This window comes from Theobroma cacao, chromosome 4, assembly GCF_000208745.1.
Source record: "Theobroma cacao cultivar B97-61/B2 chromosome 4, Criollo_cocoa_genome_V2, whole genome shotgun sequence".
Lineage (NCBI taxonomy): Eukaryota > Viridiplantae > Streptophyta > Magnoliopsida > Malvales > Malvaceae > Theobroma > Theobroma cacao.
This window is the reverse complement of record NC_030853.1, coordinates 13,083,929-13,104,638: the sequence shown is the minus strand read 5'-3', so window position 1 is coordinate 13,104,638 and position 20,710 is coordinate 13,083,929. Positions and strand designations below refer to the sequence as shown.

The 20,710-nt window shown below is 33.4% G+C and overlaps 1 protein-coding gene across 4 annotated transcripts; it reads right to left on the bottom strand.

Annotated features, from left to right (window-relative positions):
• On the bottom strand, positions 7,717 to 14,292 carry LOC18601461 (plant cysteine oxidase 2). Of its 4 annotated transcripts, none has more exons than XM_018120384.1 (5): positions 14,157 to 14,292; positions 9,736 to 9,854; positions 9,458 to 9,620; positions 8,343 to 8,564; positions 7,717 to 8,246 (listed from the first exon to the last, which is right to left on the bottom strand). In XM_018120384.1, the coding sequence occupies exons 1-5, from the start codon at positions 14,275 to 14,277 to the stop codon at positions 8,122 to 8,124; spliced, it is 750 nt and encodes a 249-aa protein (XP_017975873.1). In that variant the 5' UTR covers positions 14,278 to 14,292; the 3' UTR covers positions 7,717 to 8,121. The 4 variants fall into 4 exon arrangements, with proteins under 4 accessions (XP_017975873.1, XP_017975874.1, XP_007032466.2 ...); XM_018120385.1 differs by having other exon boundaries at positions 8,343 to 8,561; positions 14,157 to 14,286; XM_007032404.2 differs by lacking the exon at positions 14,157 to 14,292 and adding an exon at positions 11,043 to 11,851 and having other exon boundaries at positions 8,343 to 8,561.

The following is a 20,710-nucleotide window of genomic DNA, read 5'->3' as shown; positions in this document are numbered from 1 at the left end:
GAAAATGGAGGGAATGGATTAAGGAATGTATCTCGACAATGAAGGTTTCGGTGCTGAAGAACGGGTCTCCATCAAAGAATTTTAGATTACAGAAAGGGCTTAGATAAGGTTGCCTGTTATCACCATTCCTTTTTAATTTGGTGCTAAGTCATTTACCTATTTGATGAGAAAGGAAATTAGGGCTTGTAGGGGAATCTAGGTTAGGAAGAATGGACTTACGGTTTCACATCTACAATATGCAGATGATACTATGATTTTTTTCTATTTGGATTTAGAGAAAGTTAGCAATGTGAAGAGGGTGCTGAGAATTTTTCAAGCAATATCTAATTTAAAGATCAATTTTGCCAAAAGTTGCCTCATGAGGGTTGAATTGGATCATGCTTTAATGGAGGAATGGAGGAATGGGCAATAGTGGTCGACTGTAGATGTGATGGCCTGCCATGTTCATACCTTGGGTTACCACTTGAACTAAATGCAACTCTGGACAAATTTAAAAATCGATGATACAATGATTTGAAAACAAATTGGCAGGTTGCTTAACAAATTCCTCTCCATGGGCGTGATGATCACAATGTTGAGGTCTATTTTTCTAGCCTTCTTAACTTTTTTATGTCCCTTTTTTAGGGTGAATAAAGAAATAAAAAAAATTCAAAGAAGGTTTTGTGGGGGGGGAGGGATGAGAAGGAAAAAAAAGTCCATTATGTGGGATGGGAAAAGGTTTGTAAACAGAGAAAAGAAAAAGAGATAACGATGGTTAGTTTGGAGACTAAAAATAGGGTAAAGTTGAATAAGTGGTTATGGAGGTTTGGGAAAAAAGAAAATAGCCTTTAGAGGAAGGTTGCGGGAGAAAAAATTGGAAAAGATCCTCATGGCTTCTTGTCTCAAGGTGGCAATAATAGAAAAGTGTCAAATGTTTAGAAAAATATCACCAAACCCTTTTACCCCACTAACCAATTTTTCATGTAAGTAAAGACCAATTTTGGGTATGCTATTGGGAATGAAGAATGTACTAGATTTTAAGATGATGTGTGGGCTAGGGAGGTTACACTTAAGGAGCTGTACCTAAGAATTTATGCTTTGGCCATTAATAAAAAATTGAAGGTGAAAGAATTTGGGGCATGGACAAATTCAAGCTGAGTAGAGTGTGAAGTTAAAAAACAAGTCTTAAGATGGGAAGAGGATTAGTATGAGGTTCTTTAAATCAATTGGGGAGTATTTTACATGCCAAGAACTAAGAGATGAGTTAGTGTGGGAAGGGAATGCTAATAGGGTGTATACAACTAAGTCCTTTTATTAAATGGTAGGGGAGGGTGGGCGTAATGGAGAAAAAAATATGGAAATGGGTTTAGGGGGAATAGCTCCTCACAAAACTGAGGCACTGGTGTGGCAGTTGGTTCATGGGAGCGCTACTGTGAAGATGGAGCTAGTTAAGAGGGGGATGATGAAAGTGGAAGACACCATGTGCCCTATATGCAAGAATGAACTTGAAACAGTGGAACATCTCTTCATTAGGTGTATGGATATTTGGAAATTTTGGACAGATTGGTGTCATCAATAGGGGGTTCAATGGGTCATGCTAAGAAATTTTAAAGAGTTAAATGGTGATATGGAACTAGGAGAATTATGAAAAATGATGTTGGGGAAGTGTTGATAAGGTTCTCTAAGTCCGTCGATGTAGGGGATTCCATTTTGGCAAAGATCAAGCCATTAAGGAAGCTTTTATCCTATTCACAAAATCGTCATAGTCAAATGAGTATAAAATCATGATGGAAAGTGACTCTTGAAATGCGATTAAATGGGCTAACATTACTAAAGAGGCACCATGTAGATTTAGGAAATGGGTCTTACACATCATAACACACAAGAAAAAAGTGAAGGGATAGAGAGTTGATCATAATTTTAGGGAAGGAAATCAAGAAGCTGAATGTTTGGCTAATGAAGGTGTGAACATGGAGATGGAGCTTCTAGAAATTTGCAAGGAAAATTGAGTCTTGGCAACAAAGACTGGAATGATTGAACGTTGGTGGGGCATCTACTAGGATGACAGCTTATGGGGGCCAACAAGTGTGATTCAGTTATGGTGTTGTTGTGTTTGAAATGATTCTAATATGTGTGTAACACCTTAATTTTGGCATGCCTTATACACGATACAAGGTGATAACTCTATGGTATAAAATTATTTGGGTTTAATTTTAATATTAATTTAGCTTAGTTCTTGTAGTAATGCATAGAAATTAATAAGTTTTATTTAAATTAGTTAATTTAGGTGAGTCAATCTAATCTTAGTTAATTTTATATTTAATTTGTACTTAATGTGATTAAGATAGGTTGTTATTGATTTAGTTATACTTTTGTAGGTATATAATGAAGGAAGACTTTTAATGGAAGGAGAGCAATTTCAAGTTACAGACTTTCACTACATATATTTTGGTATTTTGACCATAACTCTCTCTACAGAGCTCTAAATGAAATAATTCTTAAACCATTAGAAAGCTAAGAGAAAAAGACAAAACTTTAATGTTTACCACTTCACCTATTTTGGCTTGGAAGGTGGTCAAAAATCTTGTCTAATTTGGCATATTGTAGCATTCCTAAAGCAATTACCATTTCTGCTATTTTTTTTTCCAATAGCACGATTTTTACTATATAAATGGTCAAGGTCACAACTTTGGAGGAGGTAGGTCGCGGCTTACGTAGTCTGTTGAGGAAATCCTGATTGAAATTGAATTCTTTCTTCACTTAACTTGGTCTAACTTCAAAGCCCTATAAAAATAACCTTTCAAAGAAGAACGAAACACTAGATTGACAGTTGAGAATCAAGCCACAAAGTCATTGAAGCTGAGAAGAATTTGAAGGATTCAAGAAGATTTGGAATATCAAGATTATAATTCTTGAGTTTTATCTTTTTGTTATTCTTTTATTTTTCTTAGTTTGATGTTATTGTTTAAACTTTATTTGATGATGAAGTGTGACTTGATAGGGAACTAATTTATTTATCTAAGATTATGATTGAATGCAATATGTAGCCTGATTTATTTATCTCTCTTTTACTTATGTTTGAAGGATTTAAGTTGTTTATTTTATTTTGTTCTTAATACTTTTGATTACCTGATCACCAATTAGATTGAATTGGAAACTTAAGTTAAACCTTGACGAAGAATATTTAGGTAGACCTTGAATAGAATAGCATATGATCGAATGCACTTAATTGATTAGGTGGTTTGATTTGCATATAGGGTAAATATATACCTATAAGCCATACGTAGTCAAAATTAGAGCACGAACTTAATGAATCTGACTGTAATTTAATTTGCATAGATATATAGAAAATTAATTAGGAGAGATATTCTTATGAGAAACTCAACAAAGACTTGTAAATAATTTAGGACTCTAGGTTAGCAACTTAATCCATTAAGCTAAGTTAAGAGAGAAAAATAATAATCAGACGAAGCATTAAGGGACATCATAATCTTAAGCCTAAAAGTTAATCAAATTTAATAAAATAATTTTTTTAGTTAATTTAGATTAGTTTTAGTCTTTAGTTTGTTTTTCTTTTTAATTTAATATTTAATTGTTTCATTAAAATTAAGGTGTTATAATTTTAGTAGTTAACAATAGGAATTAAAACAATTCTCTGTGGGATCAATACTCTACTTTATCATTATATTATTTGTTAACAATACGTACACTTACGTGAGAAATCAACAACAGGGGTAAGATATTGAAGAGTAAATTTGAACCTCAATGTGTATGCTTGTGGAGTATGTATATGAACTATTATGTGTAGAGAGAATGATCTTGAAATTTGTTGTATATTTGGAGACTTCTTTAATGATATGTGGATATGCTAAGTGTAGAAAGCATGCCTTATGATACTTAGGCAAAAATTTTATGAACACATTTGAGGAATCCAAAGGTTTAATGCGTAGATTGGAGTTTTGATCTTATGTTTGAGTATTTGAGTAAAAGATTTGAGTCATACATGAATGGTTTGAGGTTGTGGAAGAGATTTAAAATGGATTTAGACTTTAAAAGATACAATTTTTACAAATCTGAACCTAAGAAGTCAATCCTAATGAATAGAGGGTCGATCCTATGAAGTAAAAAGTAAGGGAAGTCATGCATTATGGTCCAAGATAGACTATAAGCCCTCCATAATCGATCTTAGAAAGGAAAAATGGAAGAAATGCAAACTTTTTAATCCAAGATCGACTATAGACCTTCCATAGTCAATCTTGTGAAGGAAAATTGGGTGAAACATAAAACTTTCTGATCCAAGATTGACTATAAACCCTCCATAGTCGATCCTAGGCTACCCAATTAGCTTAAAAGGGCTTAAAAGCCCTAAAACCGAAAAATTTCCTCATTTCTCTGCTATTCCTTTGTTCTTTCACCCTTTTTTCTCAATTTCACATCCATCAAAACGTTCAAACTCCAACAACAAATCTTGGATTCTAAGTGTCTAAGGTAAGGATTTTCACTCCCAAAAACTAGGTTTTGATGAATGTTCTCTCTCTCTACCCATTTGACACCCTAATCCACAAATGGATTCTTGGAGCTATTCGGAGTGAATTTGGAGCTAAGAATTGTGCAATCCAACCTCTAAGGTATAGGTTTAGCTCATTATCAAAAGATTTGAGCTTATATGTTAGATATCTAAGGATTTAGTTAATTTTAAAAAAGCTAGGATTTAATTAGTTTTGTGACGTTTTAATGTGTTTAAGGGAAGATTAAGCAATTAGGGCACATTTGTGAGCTAAAAGATGATTTGAGGCTAATGATCGAAGCTTAGCTGAGGAGCACTTCTAAACTTGTCACCATGAGTGGGATTTAATTAAATGCATGTGATGCATCACGCATAATAATATGCGCTACCATGGTACTAAGTGTTGTGTATGCCTAGATGTTTATGCCTAGGTTGAATGATGATATATGTATATATATGTGTGTGTAAACGTATGTTTGCCTAAAGGTATGTGCCTAGGCTAGAGAACAAATATTATTGTATGCCTAGATAAGAATACCTAGGCTAATTAGTTATATGAGATAGAACATATATGTTTGTGGGATTTGTGGTGAGTCACATGGTGGCATTGTGTTGGAATCCCATGGTATGTAGGACCTAAAGCAAGAGGCCTACCCATGGTGTGATATGAATTATAGATTAAGGATTGTACCAAATTATGATGAATGAACTGCCCAATGAGGTATGTGGGCACGATATGTATTGGGTTAATGGCACAGCGATTAAGGTGATGTTAAATATGTGAAGTCGAAAGGCCATGATTGCTTATGGACATGATATATGCATGAATGCCCATGTATTTGTGGTTGATTTGAGGATATGTACAAGGCTATTAACCCATGATCGATTGGATTGAATATGATAAATAACCATGTGGGGTTAAAGGCATAAGGGCTCATAGATTGATTATGTTCCATTTGATGATGCCTTAAATATTTGAAGACACTTAAAATGATACCGAGCTTAGAGATGACTGAAGCTCGTTGAATTTGGAATATGATTTTATGTGGACATATGGAATGTCACATGCACGATGGCCTGATTTGTGGATATGTGTTCTGTTTGAAAAATAAATTCCAAACGTTGATTTGATTTGAAATTGAGTTGAGTTCTACCCTTGTGACTATGTGTGTGCTTGCAAGGATGGTGGTAAGCAAGAACAATAGTGTTAGTCTCGCCTATAATTCTTACCAACAATACTTTGATGCCACTCGTTGAGATTACGTCAGGTGATGCCGTCCATTGGGAGATTGCTCCATACGATGATTTGATACTCCACTCGTTACTTTGGCACGTGTGTGATTTGATGCTCAGCTAATGACTTAGCCCTGAGTGTGATTTGTTCTCCGTCGGTCGACCATTGTGTGTGATTTGATGATATCCAAGGTAAGACCACTCGTTTGATTTCATTTGACTATGATGACATGCATCGAGTATGGCATGATTTGACTTGAAATATGATTATGTGGTGACTAACTGTGAATGATATTTGATGAAAAGCTTTGAGATAAGGAAATTATATGTAAATGAGATTTGATGTTGTGCTCGGTAAGTAAAGTGTGCCAATAGAACGTAGTTTAATGATAACTTCTTTAAGGATAAGTCTTGAATTAATATGATTGGATGTGAGGATATAGAACTTGGGAATTGTGGATATGATACGCTTTTAGATGTGATCTGGCAAGGCTTAATAAAATGAGTTGTGCATATAAGATATTAAGATGATCCTCGCACCTTCGAATTGGAGATGTTTGCATATGAATGTCTTATGGCTAGATATGCCTAAATATAATTTATATGTGAAATAATATGCTATTATAGTATCCTCTCACTAAGTATTAGATGAGTCACCCTTCTGTTATACGATGTGCAAATAAGTGAAGTTACCGGATTACGTGGCTAGTATCGTCGTTTGGACGAACACATATTTGGCATCTGGTAGGTCTCCATTCCAATGTGTCATTCCACTAAGTCTGTATTTCAACCTTTGGATTTGGTTTAGTTTGTAAAGTATACTAGGCACAATATGCAATTTGCATTTGTGTAAGGGTTGTATGATACGAACCTGTTATGACGGTCAATGTTTGGCTTTGTGAGAAATGTATAAAATATTATATACAAATTATGTGCCAAGGGCCGCATTTATATATTTGAGTTTAATTGTTGTATGAATATGTGGAATTGGAAATCCTTGGCTGTTTATGAATGATTTGGAATTCTAAAGCTTGCTCGAGTCTCTTGAGCTTCGCTTGCCAAGCTCGTACGTCAGTCACGAACACCCAAGTTTTGGTCGTGACAATATGGGAGAGTTCTTCAATTCCTATAAATCATTGTCTGGAATTGACTTTTGGATGCCAATTTTGTTTGTGGTTTTATTTTTTGATTTGAGAGATGTACATGGGGTTTTTATGTATGTAGTTGTTTTGAGGTGTTGATAAGAAAGAATATCTTGATCTCAGAGCAACCTTGTTAAAGGGATCTACTTTTGGTTTTGGTGGGGATAATTGTACAAGGTTTGCTCGACACACGGCCTATGTGAGGGTTGTAAATATCATATGATGATAGTTTTTTTATAAAGCTTTTGAATAAATACATATTTATTTTTGAAAAATATAATCAATGATAAATTTCAGATTTTAAATAAAAATTATTAAAAAAATTATTATACATTAAATTTTATACTTATAATAATAAAAAAATAAAAATTAATGAGTGACGGCACACTGCCTTGATAGCAATAATGATGCTAGGAGGCATCATCATTTTTCTTGCAAAATGCATGTTGGAATAATATCAGAGACTGCATGCTCTAGAAATAGAGCCGCTTTCCTCCAAACTTGTCTCAAAATAGTAAGCACTCAGCAACCATTCTCGGAACAGATGATGATGAACACATATAATGTAGACTTGAGAGACATGACATGAGATAAGGATCTAAAGTCAAACCAATGTCGTAGACTGGCTGTCTGTCTGTGTCACAATAGTCTCAAAAGGTCACTCAAGAAAGGAAAGCCCCTGGAGAAATACAGTCCGTCTGCCTCAAATCTCCCAACAACAGACTAGGCTTAGGCATAGCCAACCCCTGGCTACGGGAAAAAGTCTGAGTTTTATGCAGTTGTTGCCCACGACTTGACAATTACAAACCAGATATTGTTACATATTTTACATCAAAAAAGAATACATAAAGATAATAATAAAAAAAGGGTAAAAATTGGCATCTTTGTCATGAATCTGTCTCAAGTCAGTCATTTACAACAGGCCGGGACAGCGACTGTACGGTGGAAAAGAAGGTGCTACAAAAGAGCGCACTTTTAACATTTCTCTCGTTGAGACACAAACATCCTCCAGTGCACTTACAACAGTTTGGCTTTTCTTTTTCTTTTTCTTTTTTTTTTGTTTTTTTCTTCTTTTTTCTCTTTTATATACAGAACTGTAAGGAAAAAGAAAAACAAAAGTACTCATGTCCCACTGAAAGGAGAAAAAAAACAAAGAAAAGAACAGAATAAAAGTTCCTAATGCTGCACAGCAGCTACTGACACGACAACGTTGATGAGGAAATGATGTGTATTACAGGATGATGTAGATGGCTGCAGAGATCAGTTTTCCACTATCTCAGGCCCAGTGTATGGTGCTCCAACAACAGCCAAGTCCTCAGGTTCCTCCCTCTCTTGAAGCCATGCATACTTATCCTTCTCCTCTTCAGCTACTGTTACTCCATCAACTGAGTCAAATTTTTCAAGCATTTCACGGTGAGCATTACTTCAATCACCATGAGAAAAGCATGGGAGACATTGGTTATCAAGAAGCAATATGGTACCTGACAACTTTGTGAAGGGGTAGTCAAAGTAGTACGTGCAGTGCCGTCCCTCAGGATCAGAGTACGGAGGGCCTAGAACATCCAGCACCGCACATGCTGTCACAGCTGTGAAGCAATGCATGTTCCCTCCATCAGCTGGATAAAGTATGGAGGCGCTGCAAGGAGCAGTGAAGTCAGAGTCAACCTTGACCTTAGCCAACCGGACTTCACGATGTTGCACTGCTGTGACAAAAAACATAGTGTCAGTGCAGTTTCTTTCCACGTAAATCAAGGATAATGCTTCTGTAATGCCTGTTTAATTTTTTTCCACAACGAATCTCTTCAAGGATTTCCTAGTGGGGCTTCCAACCATAGCTATAAAAAAATAAAGCATTCAAAACAAAGCAAGCATCTTCATATACTGCATTCTAACCATATAACTCGATCCAGGATCAAATTTTAAGCAAATACAGCATCTCTAGTGGACTATCATGTCCAACAAAAGAATTGCACAACCTAAGGTTGCAAATGCAAATTTTACTACTAAGGATATTTGCTCCTTTATTTCTTCACCCCTCCCTTGCCCTCTTTTTCTTAATTTTTTCTTAGGCGTCCTGCCACTCGTCCTGTATCCACAAACTTAAATTCGAAATTGGAAGTCAATTCATCAGGCAATATTGGAAATTGACTTCCTTTTCTTATTTATTGAAGAAGTGGAAGTTTGCTGGCCTTTCACATGAGAAAACCAAGTGAAAGCAAAAAGGGAGGTATGGAGTGATGCAAATCAGTGCTCAACAAATGGAGCCTTTTGAGGCCTGTCCAGAACGTGGCTCTTAATTAATGACCAGAGCCTTCCAAAGTAACCATGATCAAGAATTTGGCCTTAACATGACCAATCTGTTTTCTTTTGATTTTTACCACTGAAACCCCAATCATGGAGTTTATCCTTTTCTTTTCTCCAGCCCCACCTCAGACCTCCTCCTCCATCTTTCTTTTTTTATTTTCTAGACCAAGCACCTACATATCTTTTGCGGTATCTCAAGACCCACCATTTACATGGCTGGAAAGAGAATGAATTTGAACACAACTACTTAGAAGCAATAGAAAAAACATTTGACCTTACAAAAAACACTTACTTTGTGAAGGAGCCACAACAGCTGATGCATTGCTAGGCACATCAACCACCCAATCATATGATTTGATGTGCATAGTCCCAAAGAGAAGCTTACTGAAAACAGTCATTCCAGGGTGATTGTGAAGTGGAAGGACACCAGATGGCGGCAAGCAAAAGATGCCCATCTGCAATAAACGAAAATTTTCACAAACCCCAACTAAGACACACTACATGAAGTCAACAAATTTCGGCTTACGTTTCCTAAAGATCACAAAAGCATTTCAATAAAGATGGATGTACCGAAAACTTTTCACATTCATGGATGTGCTGGTATGTTATTGGCGGAGCTCGCCGAGTTACTGGCAGACTAAAAAATGGCATTTGTGGAGTAAGACCAACATCGGCTGGTTGGATTTGATCTACACAAACGAAGCGACAGTAGTCAGTGTCATACAAGTAGCATCTATATGGTTCATGTAATTGTTGTTCTTTGGCTCTATCTCCATTAGTTACACCTTTGCACTCTTTAGATAACAAACAAAAAACTGCATCTTTTCTATGAACGTTTTTACTTAAAATAGAAGATAACAGTCAATGAAAGCCAAATAACTTTATTTGAATTATAGTGGCAATTGATTATTAGTGAAAACAACCACATTGACTGTCTACAGAAGAACAAAACGCAGAAACATGATGGGAGAGTTGGCATCAGACATAACTAACGTGCATCAAAATTAGAGCAACCCAAATGGCTATGTACAAAATGAATGCTCCTACTTATTCGAAGAAAAGAAAACGCTCCCTTCTACTTTTTCCAGTTACACACCATAAAGAAATATTAGACATAGGATACAGATACAAGATATCTTTCCTTTGACATCTGAAACACATAATACCAAAATGAAACATTATTTATTGAAATACTTTAACAGACAACTAACATAAAGTACACAAAAAATGCATGTACGAAAGCCTTAACGGATATCAATGAACCATATGCAATAAGAACGACATGAATAAAATAACAATGCACGCACCCCAAAACACAAATATTCAAAAGCAGTAAAACAAGAGTAATGGTACACTTCCCAACATTTTTTTTTTACCGTCTTATCTTCTCAAATAATGTGACATCAGTAACTACTAGTTTATGGTATCACATTCCTCATGATCTTCATACCCTAACAAATGCATAGGTAAATGAGTGGTAAGCCAATGACTACATGCCACTAGATGACTCGTTCAAAAAGAAAATTAGCACAAAATATGAATACATATTGAAAGACAGGCATTTTCCTAAAATAAAAAAAAAAGCATGAAAGATGGTAACGTATTTGATTATTTTCATCAAATGTTAAAAGGATACAGCATTATCAAAAGACAAAAACATTCACAAAGAATGCTGAACCAAATTCACAAATTTCATATAGCTTGATCAAACAACTAGCTAACCAAAAACACTAAAATTCAATCAAAATTGACACATAGAACCCATTCCAAATCAATTAAAAGTTAACATGATTAACAACTTTTGGTATCAATTAACTACATTTAGACACTAAAATCAAACTATCCTATGAAGCAATAAAACTACAATCAAAACATACCCAAAACAGCTCTTAGCTGTTCAATTTTATCCGGAGTAGGGACAATTCCAGTCCCAGCTAAAGCAAAAACGTCCTTGCAAGTATCGAAAAGCCTTTGAACCGGCGACACCACGACTGCAGCCGGCATCGTCGTCTTCTTAGGCCGCCGACGGATCTTCTTTCTACTGCTATCTGAAGTAGTAGTAGTACTCCTGTTCTTATTCGTATTGGAAACTTTATTTGTATCTTCTGTATTTGTTTTGGTTTCCTTAGCCAATTCGCTAAAATCTTTCCCTTTTATATCAGCCAAAGTTGCTCTCCCCATTCAGCCTTCAGATTTTCCCTTTGAATTATGAATCAACTCTATCAGGGGCATAGACAAAAGAGCTAAATTTCGATATGGGTATTTCTGAGGAGTTTTAAAAATTGAAAAATTAAAATCTGGGTTTCAAAGAGAGAGTGAAACAAATCAAGAAATGGGGAAGAACAAGGAAAAACAGAGAAAAACAGGGGAAACAGGGGAGGAAAAAAGTGTAAAAAATATATATGTTTATTCTCCTTTTGTAATTCAAGATGTGATTTTTGTACAAGTAGAGGGAGAGTAAGACAGAGATGTGAATGTTGGCATCCCTGTTGGTGAAGAAAAAGAAGAGGAAATGAAGGGGTATAAAAGGGAGGGGACAAGAAGGAGGAGGAAGGAAATGTTAGGGTTAAGGTGAAAGGGAAAGAGTGAACAGTTGGTTTTTGAGGGAGAGCGTGAAAACCAGGGGCCATAGTCTTGGATACTGCTTCCCCTGCAAAATCTATGGGCTATTCAAACAGCGGATTTTGTATCCAACTTTTCTCTCTTCTCCCTTCTCTCTCTAACTATTTCCCCCACCTTAACTTCTCCTATATTTGCCCTTGCATTTTTGAGCTTTTTACAACATCACCCTTGCACCCCAACTCTTGAACATAATTCCGCAGGTGTTTTTTTGATGTGTGCATGGAAAAAATCCGTTTGCAGTTGAGGACTTGAGTTTTGGGGAATTTTCAGAAAGGGTGGGTGTTGTTGTTTTCTTCTTGTCTTTTTCCACTTATTCCCCAACACAATGGAACAAAATACTCAGGAGGAGGAGTCTAAGTCTAGTTTGTGAAGATTCTCGGAAGTGGTGGATATTTGGTGGTATTCATGGAAAGTCCTTTGCATTTTTAGGGCTATATTTTCAGATTTGGATGTCCTCCAATTTTTACTATGTTTGTTGAGGTTTTCTTGCAACTAAACACTTTGTTTGCTACATTCGTGCTCATACCTTCAAAGTCATAGTAAAACCTAATAAGTAAGGTTAGCAGCCCATGATTGTTTTAGGAACTCCAAATTTAATAATTTCTCGTATTAAAACATACATAATTAAGAGATTCACCCACAATCATATATCATTATCTACAAGTAAATATTATACTTATTGTGACTTGATATTCCAATTGATAAAGTTCGAGTTCAAATTTTGAGATAAAAGAATTGAAATTCATGGAATTAAAAAGAATTATATATATATATATATATATATATATGAATATGGAATCCAAAATAATGACTTTTTATTAAATAGTACAAAACCTATTGAGCTTTCACTTATATACAAAAAATAAACATATAGAAAAACATAAACACATGTGGCTTTCAAAAATAGTTCAAAAATCAGTATCCTACAAATATTTTTTTGTATAAAATTGAATTTTTTTTGATTAATTCTTTTCGCTTTTAATTTGCACTATGGATTTTTCAATTATTAATATTTTTCATGTGAGGGACCAACTGCTTGGATATTATTTTGTCTTCAACCTTACAACCTTTAATTGAAAGACAGTAAACCATTAAGTAACGTGGGATTTACTTTTTTTTATTGAAAAAAACTGCTAATTTAAATTCAAGAATGAGTATGCATATAAAAAATTAAAAACCATCATAGTTTTGATGGAATTTAATCCAACAGATATAGCTTTTAATTGTTACAAAATTTGAACACTAAATTTAAGTCAGATATGAATCTAAATCTATAATCTTACCAGAATATTATTGTTGATGTTTTGGTAAATTAAATACACAAAGACTCCACTCATTTCCATATCAATATAAGTGTTCTAACATATGAACATTTTAATATTGACATTGCAAAAAAATTAAAAAAAAACTTGAAAAGTAGAAGTAAATTAAAGAAAGCTCAAGATATTACACTAGTTTGGGGGCCAAAAATTAAGGTAATTAAGTTAACTATACTATCATACTAATTTCAAGAAAGAGTAAAATAAGATGGTGAAATTGCAGTCCCACGAAAACTAGTTGGCTTTTTTATGGACTTGTTCCTTAAATCTAAGACTGACATAGGCCACTTCCATCTAAAGCATATTCTGCATGTCATCTCATACACATGGGCAGCTTTTATTTCCTTGGTTTTCACATGGCTTAATTTGTGAAAAAAATAATAATATTACATCATTTTTTTTGGGTTAATTTGAATTATTTTTTTACCGTAAATGTTATTATTTTGTCTAGGAATATCCACAAGGCCAAGCATGCAACTATTGGAAAAATTATCACACGAGTTATTTTGCCTTATATTTTAAATTCTAGTTTCATATTAAACTAACCACAAATTAATATCTAATTAAGAAAGAATACAGAAATAATGAAAAATAAAATCATTAGGCCATCTATTACATCTAAGTGTTAATTTATTATTAACCTCTATATATCTAACAAGAAAACATAAAAGAGAAAAATATTAAAAGAAAATTAAATTAATAAAATGAAACTATTCTATAAGAATTAATATGTTAGTATTACATCCTAACATTTAACTCATTAGTTGGTTCATGATTTTCTTACTTAAAGAGTAGTGTTTGAATATATATATATATATATATATTAAAGGTCTGCAAAACAATTATTTTTGGTGAAAATTTATTTATATTTTTAAAAGTATTTTTCTAACATATCAAGGGAAATATATGTGACCATACTCTTCCAAGAAAAATCACGAAACCTACAAAACATTAAAACATGCACAAACAATAGTTGTAATCATATATAATCTGAATCAAATCTTGGTATAAAAGCAAGCAAAGTTTTTAGATGGAAATCATGACACTTACTTTTCCAAATAGAAGAGCACTTGGCTTCACAAACCCTAATCAATACATCAATAACTCCTGATTCCCCTTTCTCCACACGTAACAATGAGACGAACTTGCTTCTTCCTTCATTATTCACCATTTTTGATATCTGTTCTAAAGAAATAATGAAGGAAGTGAATGTTTAGATTTCGTCGAATATAAATAAAAAAAAACGTAAATAAAAAGAAAGAGCGTTACTCAAAAACGAATCAACACGTGGAAATCATGCTCATAATCGAACAAAAGTCATTGCATCTAATATGTTTTAAGCTATAAAATCTATATTTATATATATATTTAAACAAAATTTTTAAAAAAAATCCATATTTTATTTGCCATACAGTTTCTTATTTGGTTTTTCTTCTATTTATCTCCCTAGTATGAGCAAATCCAACCAAAGTTACTCCTGATTTTTCCTTTTGGGTCAAAGACGAAAAATCATTCTATATATTGCTCTACCCTACTTGGTACTTGCCTCACTATTCCATATTCTCTTCTAATATAGGCTTTTTGCATGCATCATTTGCAACTTGCCAACTCATCATATGATCATAGTACTTCAAAATAGCATCACTTTTTGGTCAAAAGGGGATAAAACTTGTGCATCTCATGTGTACATACTTGTATAATATATTCAAACTATCAAAGAATAGATTTGCTTGTCAATAAGTTAAAGAACAACACTACATAGATATTGCAAGTTATATATACAGCTAAAATAAGAAGGATTGAAAAGAGAGAAATAGTAGTACTATTAATGTGAATGGATATACTCATCGTGGCAGACAAAGGACACTTTTTTACCTATGATATTACGATAAGGAAATGGTATAGCTAGACTCATCAACTTGGTCTCTCTCTTCTTTCTTTTTCTTTTTTTTTTTCCTACAATTATAAAGACAAATAATATAATAAAAAGACTTGAACGTGACTTTTCAGCACTCATTTACCTACCATCTATACCTATATATATATATATATATTATATATACATTTCAGCTTGTTACTGTAGTACACCAATTACCAAGCGCCCATAGACTTCTTCTGGTCTTGGGAATTTGAATTTTCTCTTGATTCCCGTTTGAATTCAATGATGGCAATTAAAATGTGAAAAGCTTGAATTTCCCAGGGTTGGTTTCCGTAAGAGAAATGCAATAACTTCGACAGGATATGGTAGAAAATGAAAGAAAAAAAAAGAGGAAACATTTGCAAATAGTATAAAATATATTCCTTCAATTATCAAAATAAGAGACATTAACGGAACCCATAAATGTGCCTTATATTTGGGTAAAAGGTGAAAGGGATAATATGGGAAAAGGATCAAAGTTGTTTTCGGTTATGGTCCTTTTGGAGATGGAAAACGGTAGGTATTGTTAAACAGCTATGACAGAGGCAATCAAGGCACTTCAATGGGGCTGTTTCTTTCTTATGTTTTTTGGGCTTTTAAGGCATGCAAATGGAAAGGGTTGGCGTTGGACACATGCACTTAACTACATTGAGTTTTAGCTTTGGCAAGTTGTAACGTAAGACCTTTGCAAAAGAGCCAAATATGGCCAAAATGTTTGGTAAACAAAAGGGGCAAAACAAAAATCTGGGGGCTCAAGCAGCACCAAAGATTAAAAAAACAGCCACTTGTGTTTTGGTTTCAACTAAAAGCTTCAAACTTAATCCACCATTTTCAGGAGAAAACATGAATTGCAAGGTCGCTTTAGGCCTCGTGTTATGACCCTCTCTCTCACAGTTTTTGTCTGTGGAAAAACAAAAACAGTTTTATGTTAGTCCAAGTTGATCGTCATGATTACACAGAAATGCAAAGGTGTGTTATATATTATTTGCTACAACTTTTTCAACACTGCTTCCCCATCGTTTGATTTGTATACAGCATGCCATATATAGTCATCCATTTCATGATGTAGCTTTGACCTGCCTTCCCCATTCATCACCTCTTGATGGTGATATATGCTTGAGCTATAATATAGTTTTTTCAAATTAGCTGTCATGGATCTCAATATTATAGTGCCAAGTTCAATAAAAATTAGGTTTTCTGAACCACATTAGTTGTGGTCATCCCTACTTATAATCTCGGACGATATATGTATTGATAACAACACATCTTGTTTTGATGTAAAAAATTGAACAATTTATGTATGGGAAGTGTTGGCCTTGGGTATAAAAAAAAAGTTGAATATTTGTTATGGGTATAGCTCTGTTAGATCAAGCATGGCATTGATGACCTAAATCAATGTGAAGAATAAACGGTAATGTTTATGAATTGTCACTTTAATTAGCAATAGTCTCAAAGGAAATTTTTTCACCATTTAAAAGTTTACCCTTTTTTTGTAAGGGTTAAAGGGGAAAAAAAATCCCTTTCCTTAATTTTGAGAGAGAAAGAAATGGGATTGTTAGGAGAAAATTAACGTTTCTTATATCCATTTTTAAATGTTCAACATAACTGATTGATATTAATGTGAAGGAAACTTTTCCCCTAATTGATCATATTCCATGTATTACTTTGTTTTTTCTTTTGGAACCACTGTGATGGACCATTCAATGCTGACAAAGCTGAATAAATAGCCCTTATCTCTTCATTTGACATTGTTGCAGCCCTAATTTTTTAGAATAAATTAATAAACTTCTTGAGAATATATAATCATGGTACTATCTCTCAACAAATTAAGGTCAATCAATCCTTGGTAGGGTGGGTTTTAGTATGTAAAGAAAGCTCAAGTATGAAGAGGTTTGTCAAGTTTTTGTAACGTGGTTTCCAAAAAAGCTTTTGTTTCAAACCCCTTAGACGAATTAAGTGACCACCCATGAGGAAAAAAACCTTGAAAAAAAGTAATTAGAATATAATTATAAGCAAGCAATGATGTAAATGAACCCAAGATTTTTATCAAGATTCAAGAAAAGGGGAGGAAAAGTAAAAACAGCTCTTTAAATGAGTGATTTTCAATTTAAATTTATTAAACAATTGAATAATATATATATATATATATATATATATATATGTTAAGGTAAAAAAATTAATTTTCTTATATAACCCCACAACAATTTAACAAAAACTTAAAGATGGGTCAAAATAAGTATATAATTTTTTTATAATTTTTACATTTAAATATATTTTTATGTAAAAGTAAAATTATACATTTCATTTTATACATATTGAAAGACAAGTGTCATGTGTCGACTATCATAAGCCGGAAGGTTAACCTCGTGCAGCCTTAAGCTCTAAAAATAGAATTTAAGTAAATTTATAAGTCACGGGCTCACGTTTTCAATCCAAAAAACATATCAATAGGTGATGAAAAGCTCATATTTATATATATAAGATCAATCTCATCTCTTACTGATATAAAATCCATAACATTTTACCCTATTCAATTGTGTAATATCCTGTTGCATTGACTTTTTCCCCTTAAAAGAGAGGGACTTTTACACTAATTGGAGTCTACCTCAACCCTTGTATCTCTCATGGGGGCTCCACATCAATGAAGATCTAGGTCTCCTTTAATACCACTTGTCACGAGCTGTAACTTAAATCCAACCTCGTGCAACCCAAGTTCTGAAAATGGAATTTAAATAAGCATATAAATCACAAGCCTACATTCATAACCTAAAAAGCATGCCTGATAAGTGATAGAATACTCATATTTATATACTTAAGATCCATCCCATTTGGACGTGCTCTTCATTCACGTGGGACCTTGTCTTCCTATCTTTGGAAAAGTGGTCTTGCATGTTTATGTTTTCTATTCAATAATATCTTCTTATCTTTTAAAAAAAAAATTCATCCTATTTTTTATTGATATGGAATCCATAACATCGATAATGACTTTAAATACATTATGCTAATTCAAGACTTTATGCTTATCATTGGTAGGCAAAAGACTTGTTTCAATCTTAAATTATTATATAAAAATACAGTTTTAATTCTTATTTTTTTGAAATATATTCTTTTGCTCTTATATCTATATACCTTTTTTTGTTAAATAACTAAAATAATGACCTAACGATACTTAACTAGAAAAATTCATGAATGATTATATTAATTATAGGCGTGATTGCATAAAACAATATATTTTATTATAATATTTTTTGATGATTTTATTGCAATAATTTATTGTTAAAGTAGTTGGATAATATACTCAATTTTTCTTAATATTTAATACTTTTGGGTTTAATGCAAAAGTTACTTTAGTAATACAATGTATAAAAAGTATGTGTTTATACAATGCACATTATAGTATATGACCCCACTTATACTTTGTCCTGACTACACCACTAAATGAATCCTTTAACTTATATGTATGTACATACTTCTTCATTTAACATTCTACTACCGACTAATAAGAGATAATCATACTCATATGTGAATCTCGATCAATGGTTACTCATTAATGGAAACATATATCATAGACTTATATCTGATGCAATGCTGAGTACTTGATATTTGCAGCAAGCTATACAAGATCTTTTCAATATTAAATAAAGAAGAAAAAAGGACCGAACTGCCTGAAATTAACTTTTCATCTTGTTAAAATCTTGGGTTCATCTAATTCTTGGGTTACCTAATGCTCATCTTGTATATGTTACTGTTTCTCCTGTTAGGGTTCATGATTTGTGTGAGAATTTAGACTTAAATGGCCCTGAAATAATAAAGCATCAGGTACATATCCACTAGCATTGTATTTTAAAGCTTTACTTCATCAAAATACTTTGTACTTTATATTAGCACGTATTTCATGTGGCAATCCAACCTGTTCATACGGTAGTGGAAGCATAACTAATTAATTTGCTTGGTACGTATACATCAAGATAATTGTCAACCAAGATATATAAATAAAAGCAATTGTTTAATTATAAAAGATATTGTCAACAAACTTGAATATTTAAGTGTTCATGTAAGCCAGCATGATACATATCTACATATATTTTTGAAAATTAAATTAGATGCAATCTCCTTTTCTAAGGAGAAATGACTCCTCGTTGGGCCGACAATTCCTTTTTTTTTTTAAGAAAAAAAGGAAAAATAAAGGTTAAAAGATACTGAGACAAAAGAAGAATGGGGAAGTTGTCTGTCTAAGATTGGCTGCTACGTGAGCATGGAAGCATTAATATTGATATATATCTATATCAAGCTACATGAATAGATGAAGTGATTCCTCTTTTGCTTATGGTTGTGACGGGTGCCCCCAGTCCACCGCCCATGTCTATCCTCGAAGAAGCCATGACTTTGAAGTATGCACTTTCTTTTTCTTGCTTCAAAATGCGAACCCACGGCTATATCCATATACTTCCACATCTCAATTTTCCTTCCGACAATGGATATCCGATTCGACTATATAGAATTAGCGTATTCTATAATCAAATTTAGAATAAATTTAAATAGTGATTTGACTACCCTTATCAAGTTCGGGTAAAATTTAGATAACACCCCTTAAGATACCTACTACTGAACCCTTCCATTATAAATATTTTATTATTAAAGGTAAAAATCCTAGCATCTCCTTTCTCTTTCTCTTTCTTTTCTTTACCTAGCCACGGCCACAGTCACTCTTTCTTCTTCTGTCTTTTCTTCCCCAAGCTGATAGCCGCTCCTTTCTTTTCTTTACCTACCCATTGCCACATCCGCTCCTTCTTCCCTTTCTTTTCTTCCCCAAAGTCAGCAGCCACTCGGCAGCCGCTCCTTTCTTTTATTTACCTTGCCACTGCCATAGCCGCTCCTTCGTCTTCTTTCTTTTCTTCCCCAAGCCGACAGCCGCCCCTTTCTTCTTCTTTTCTTCCTCGCTACTTAAGTGCTCAGTGCTCAACCCTAGCCACCGATCCTCCATTCTTGGTCTTCCATTCAATGGTGTATTCTTGCTCAGAGTTATTTTATTTGTGTGTTTTTATTAATTTAATAATTAGTGAATTATATTGAATATGTATGAGAATTCTTATTGTATATAGGTATGAATATGGATTCATGATCAAATAATTAGATATCATGAAGAGCATTTTAATAATTTTGTTTATATAATTAAGTTTTTAAATGAGTTTGGTTAATTATAAGTAGTGGAGATGTATTAAGATTATGATCAATGTAGTAATTTTTAAAAATATTCGGATAGTTAACAAAATTCAAGTATTTCATTTCTTATAAGATTAAGATTTAAGCACCTCAAAATTAATGGGTACTCTACTGATAACCCTATTCATTTTTTTCCTAAATAAGTTCAAAAATAATGACAAATCATTCCATCATAATCCATATATAATCGCCCATCTTCTTAATTAATTAGGCACCATGTGTTTGCTTTAAACTATTTGGCCACAATCACAAAACTTACACACACATATATATATATATATATATATATATATATATATATATATATATTAATCTGATTTACAAAAAACATAAATGAAAATGAATGATGAATTGGACATTTATGCTCGAGAGTTGCGTGATGGATTGTTGTTACATAGTTGAGGCAACTTTCAACTGCTGCCGCCCATGGTAGCACCTGACATCACGTGGGGGTTTTTTTTTT

Bases quoted from the DNA above. Each gene is read 5' to 3' on its own strand.
- LOC18601461 (XM_007032403.2), bottom strand. From the start codon at position 11,346: ATGGGGAGAGCAACTTTGGCTGATATAAAAGGGAAAGATTTTAGCGAA. The intron at 9,855-11,042 runs GTATGTTTTGAT...TCGTTTGTGTAG, and splicing joins ACAGCTAAGAGCTGTTTTGG to ATCAAATCCAACCAGCCGAT. The intron at 8,247-8,342 runs GTACCATATTGC...AATTTGACTCAG, and splicing joins CCCCTTCACAAAGTTGTCAG to TTGATGGAGTAACAGTAGCT.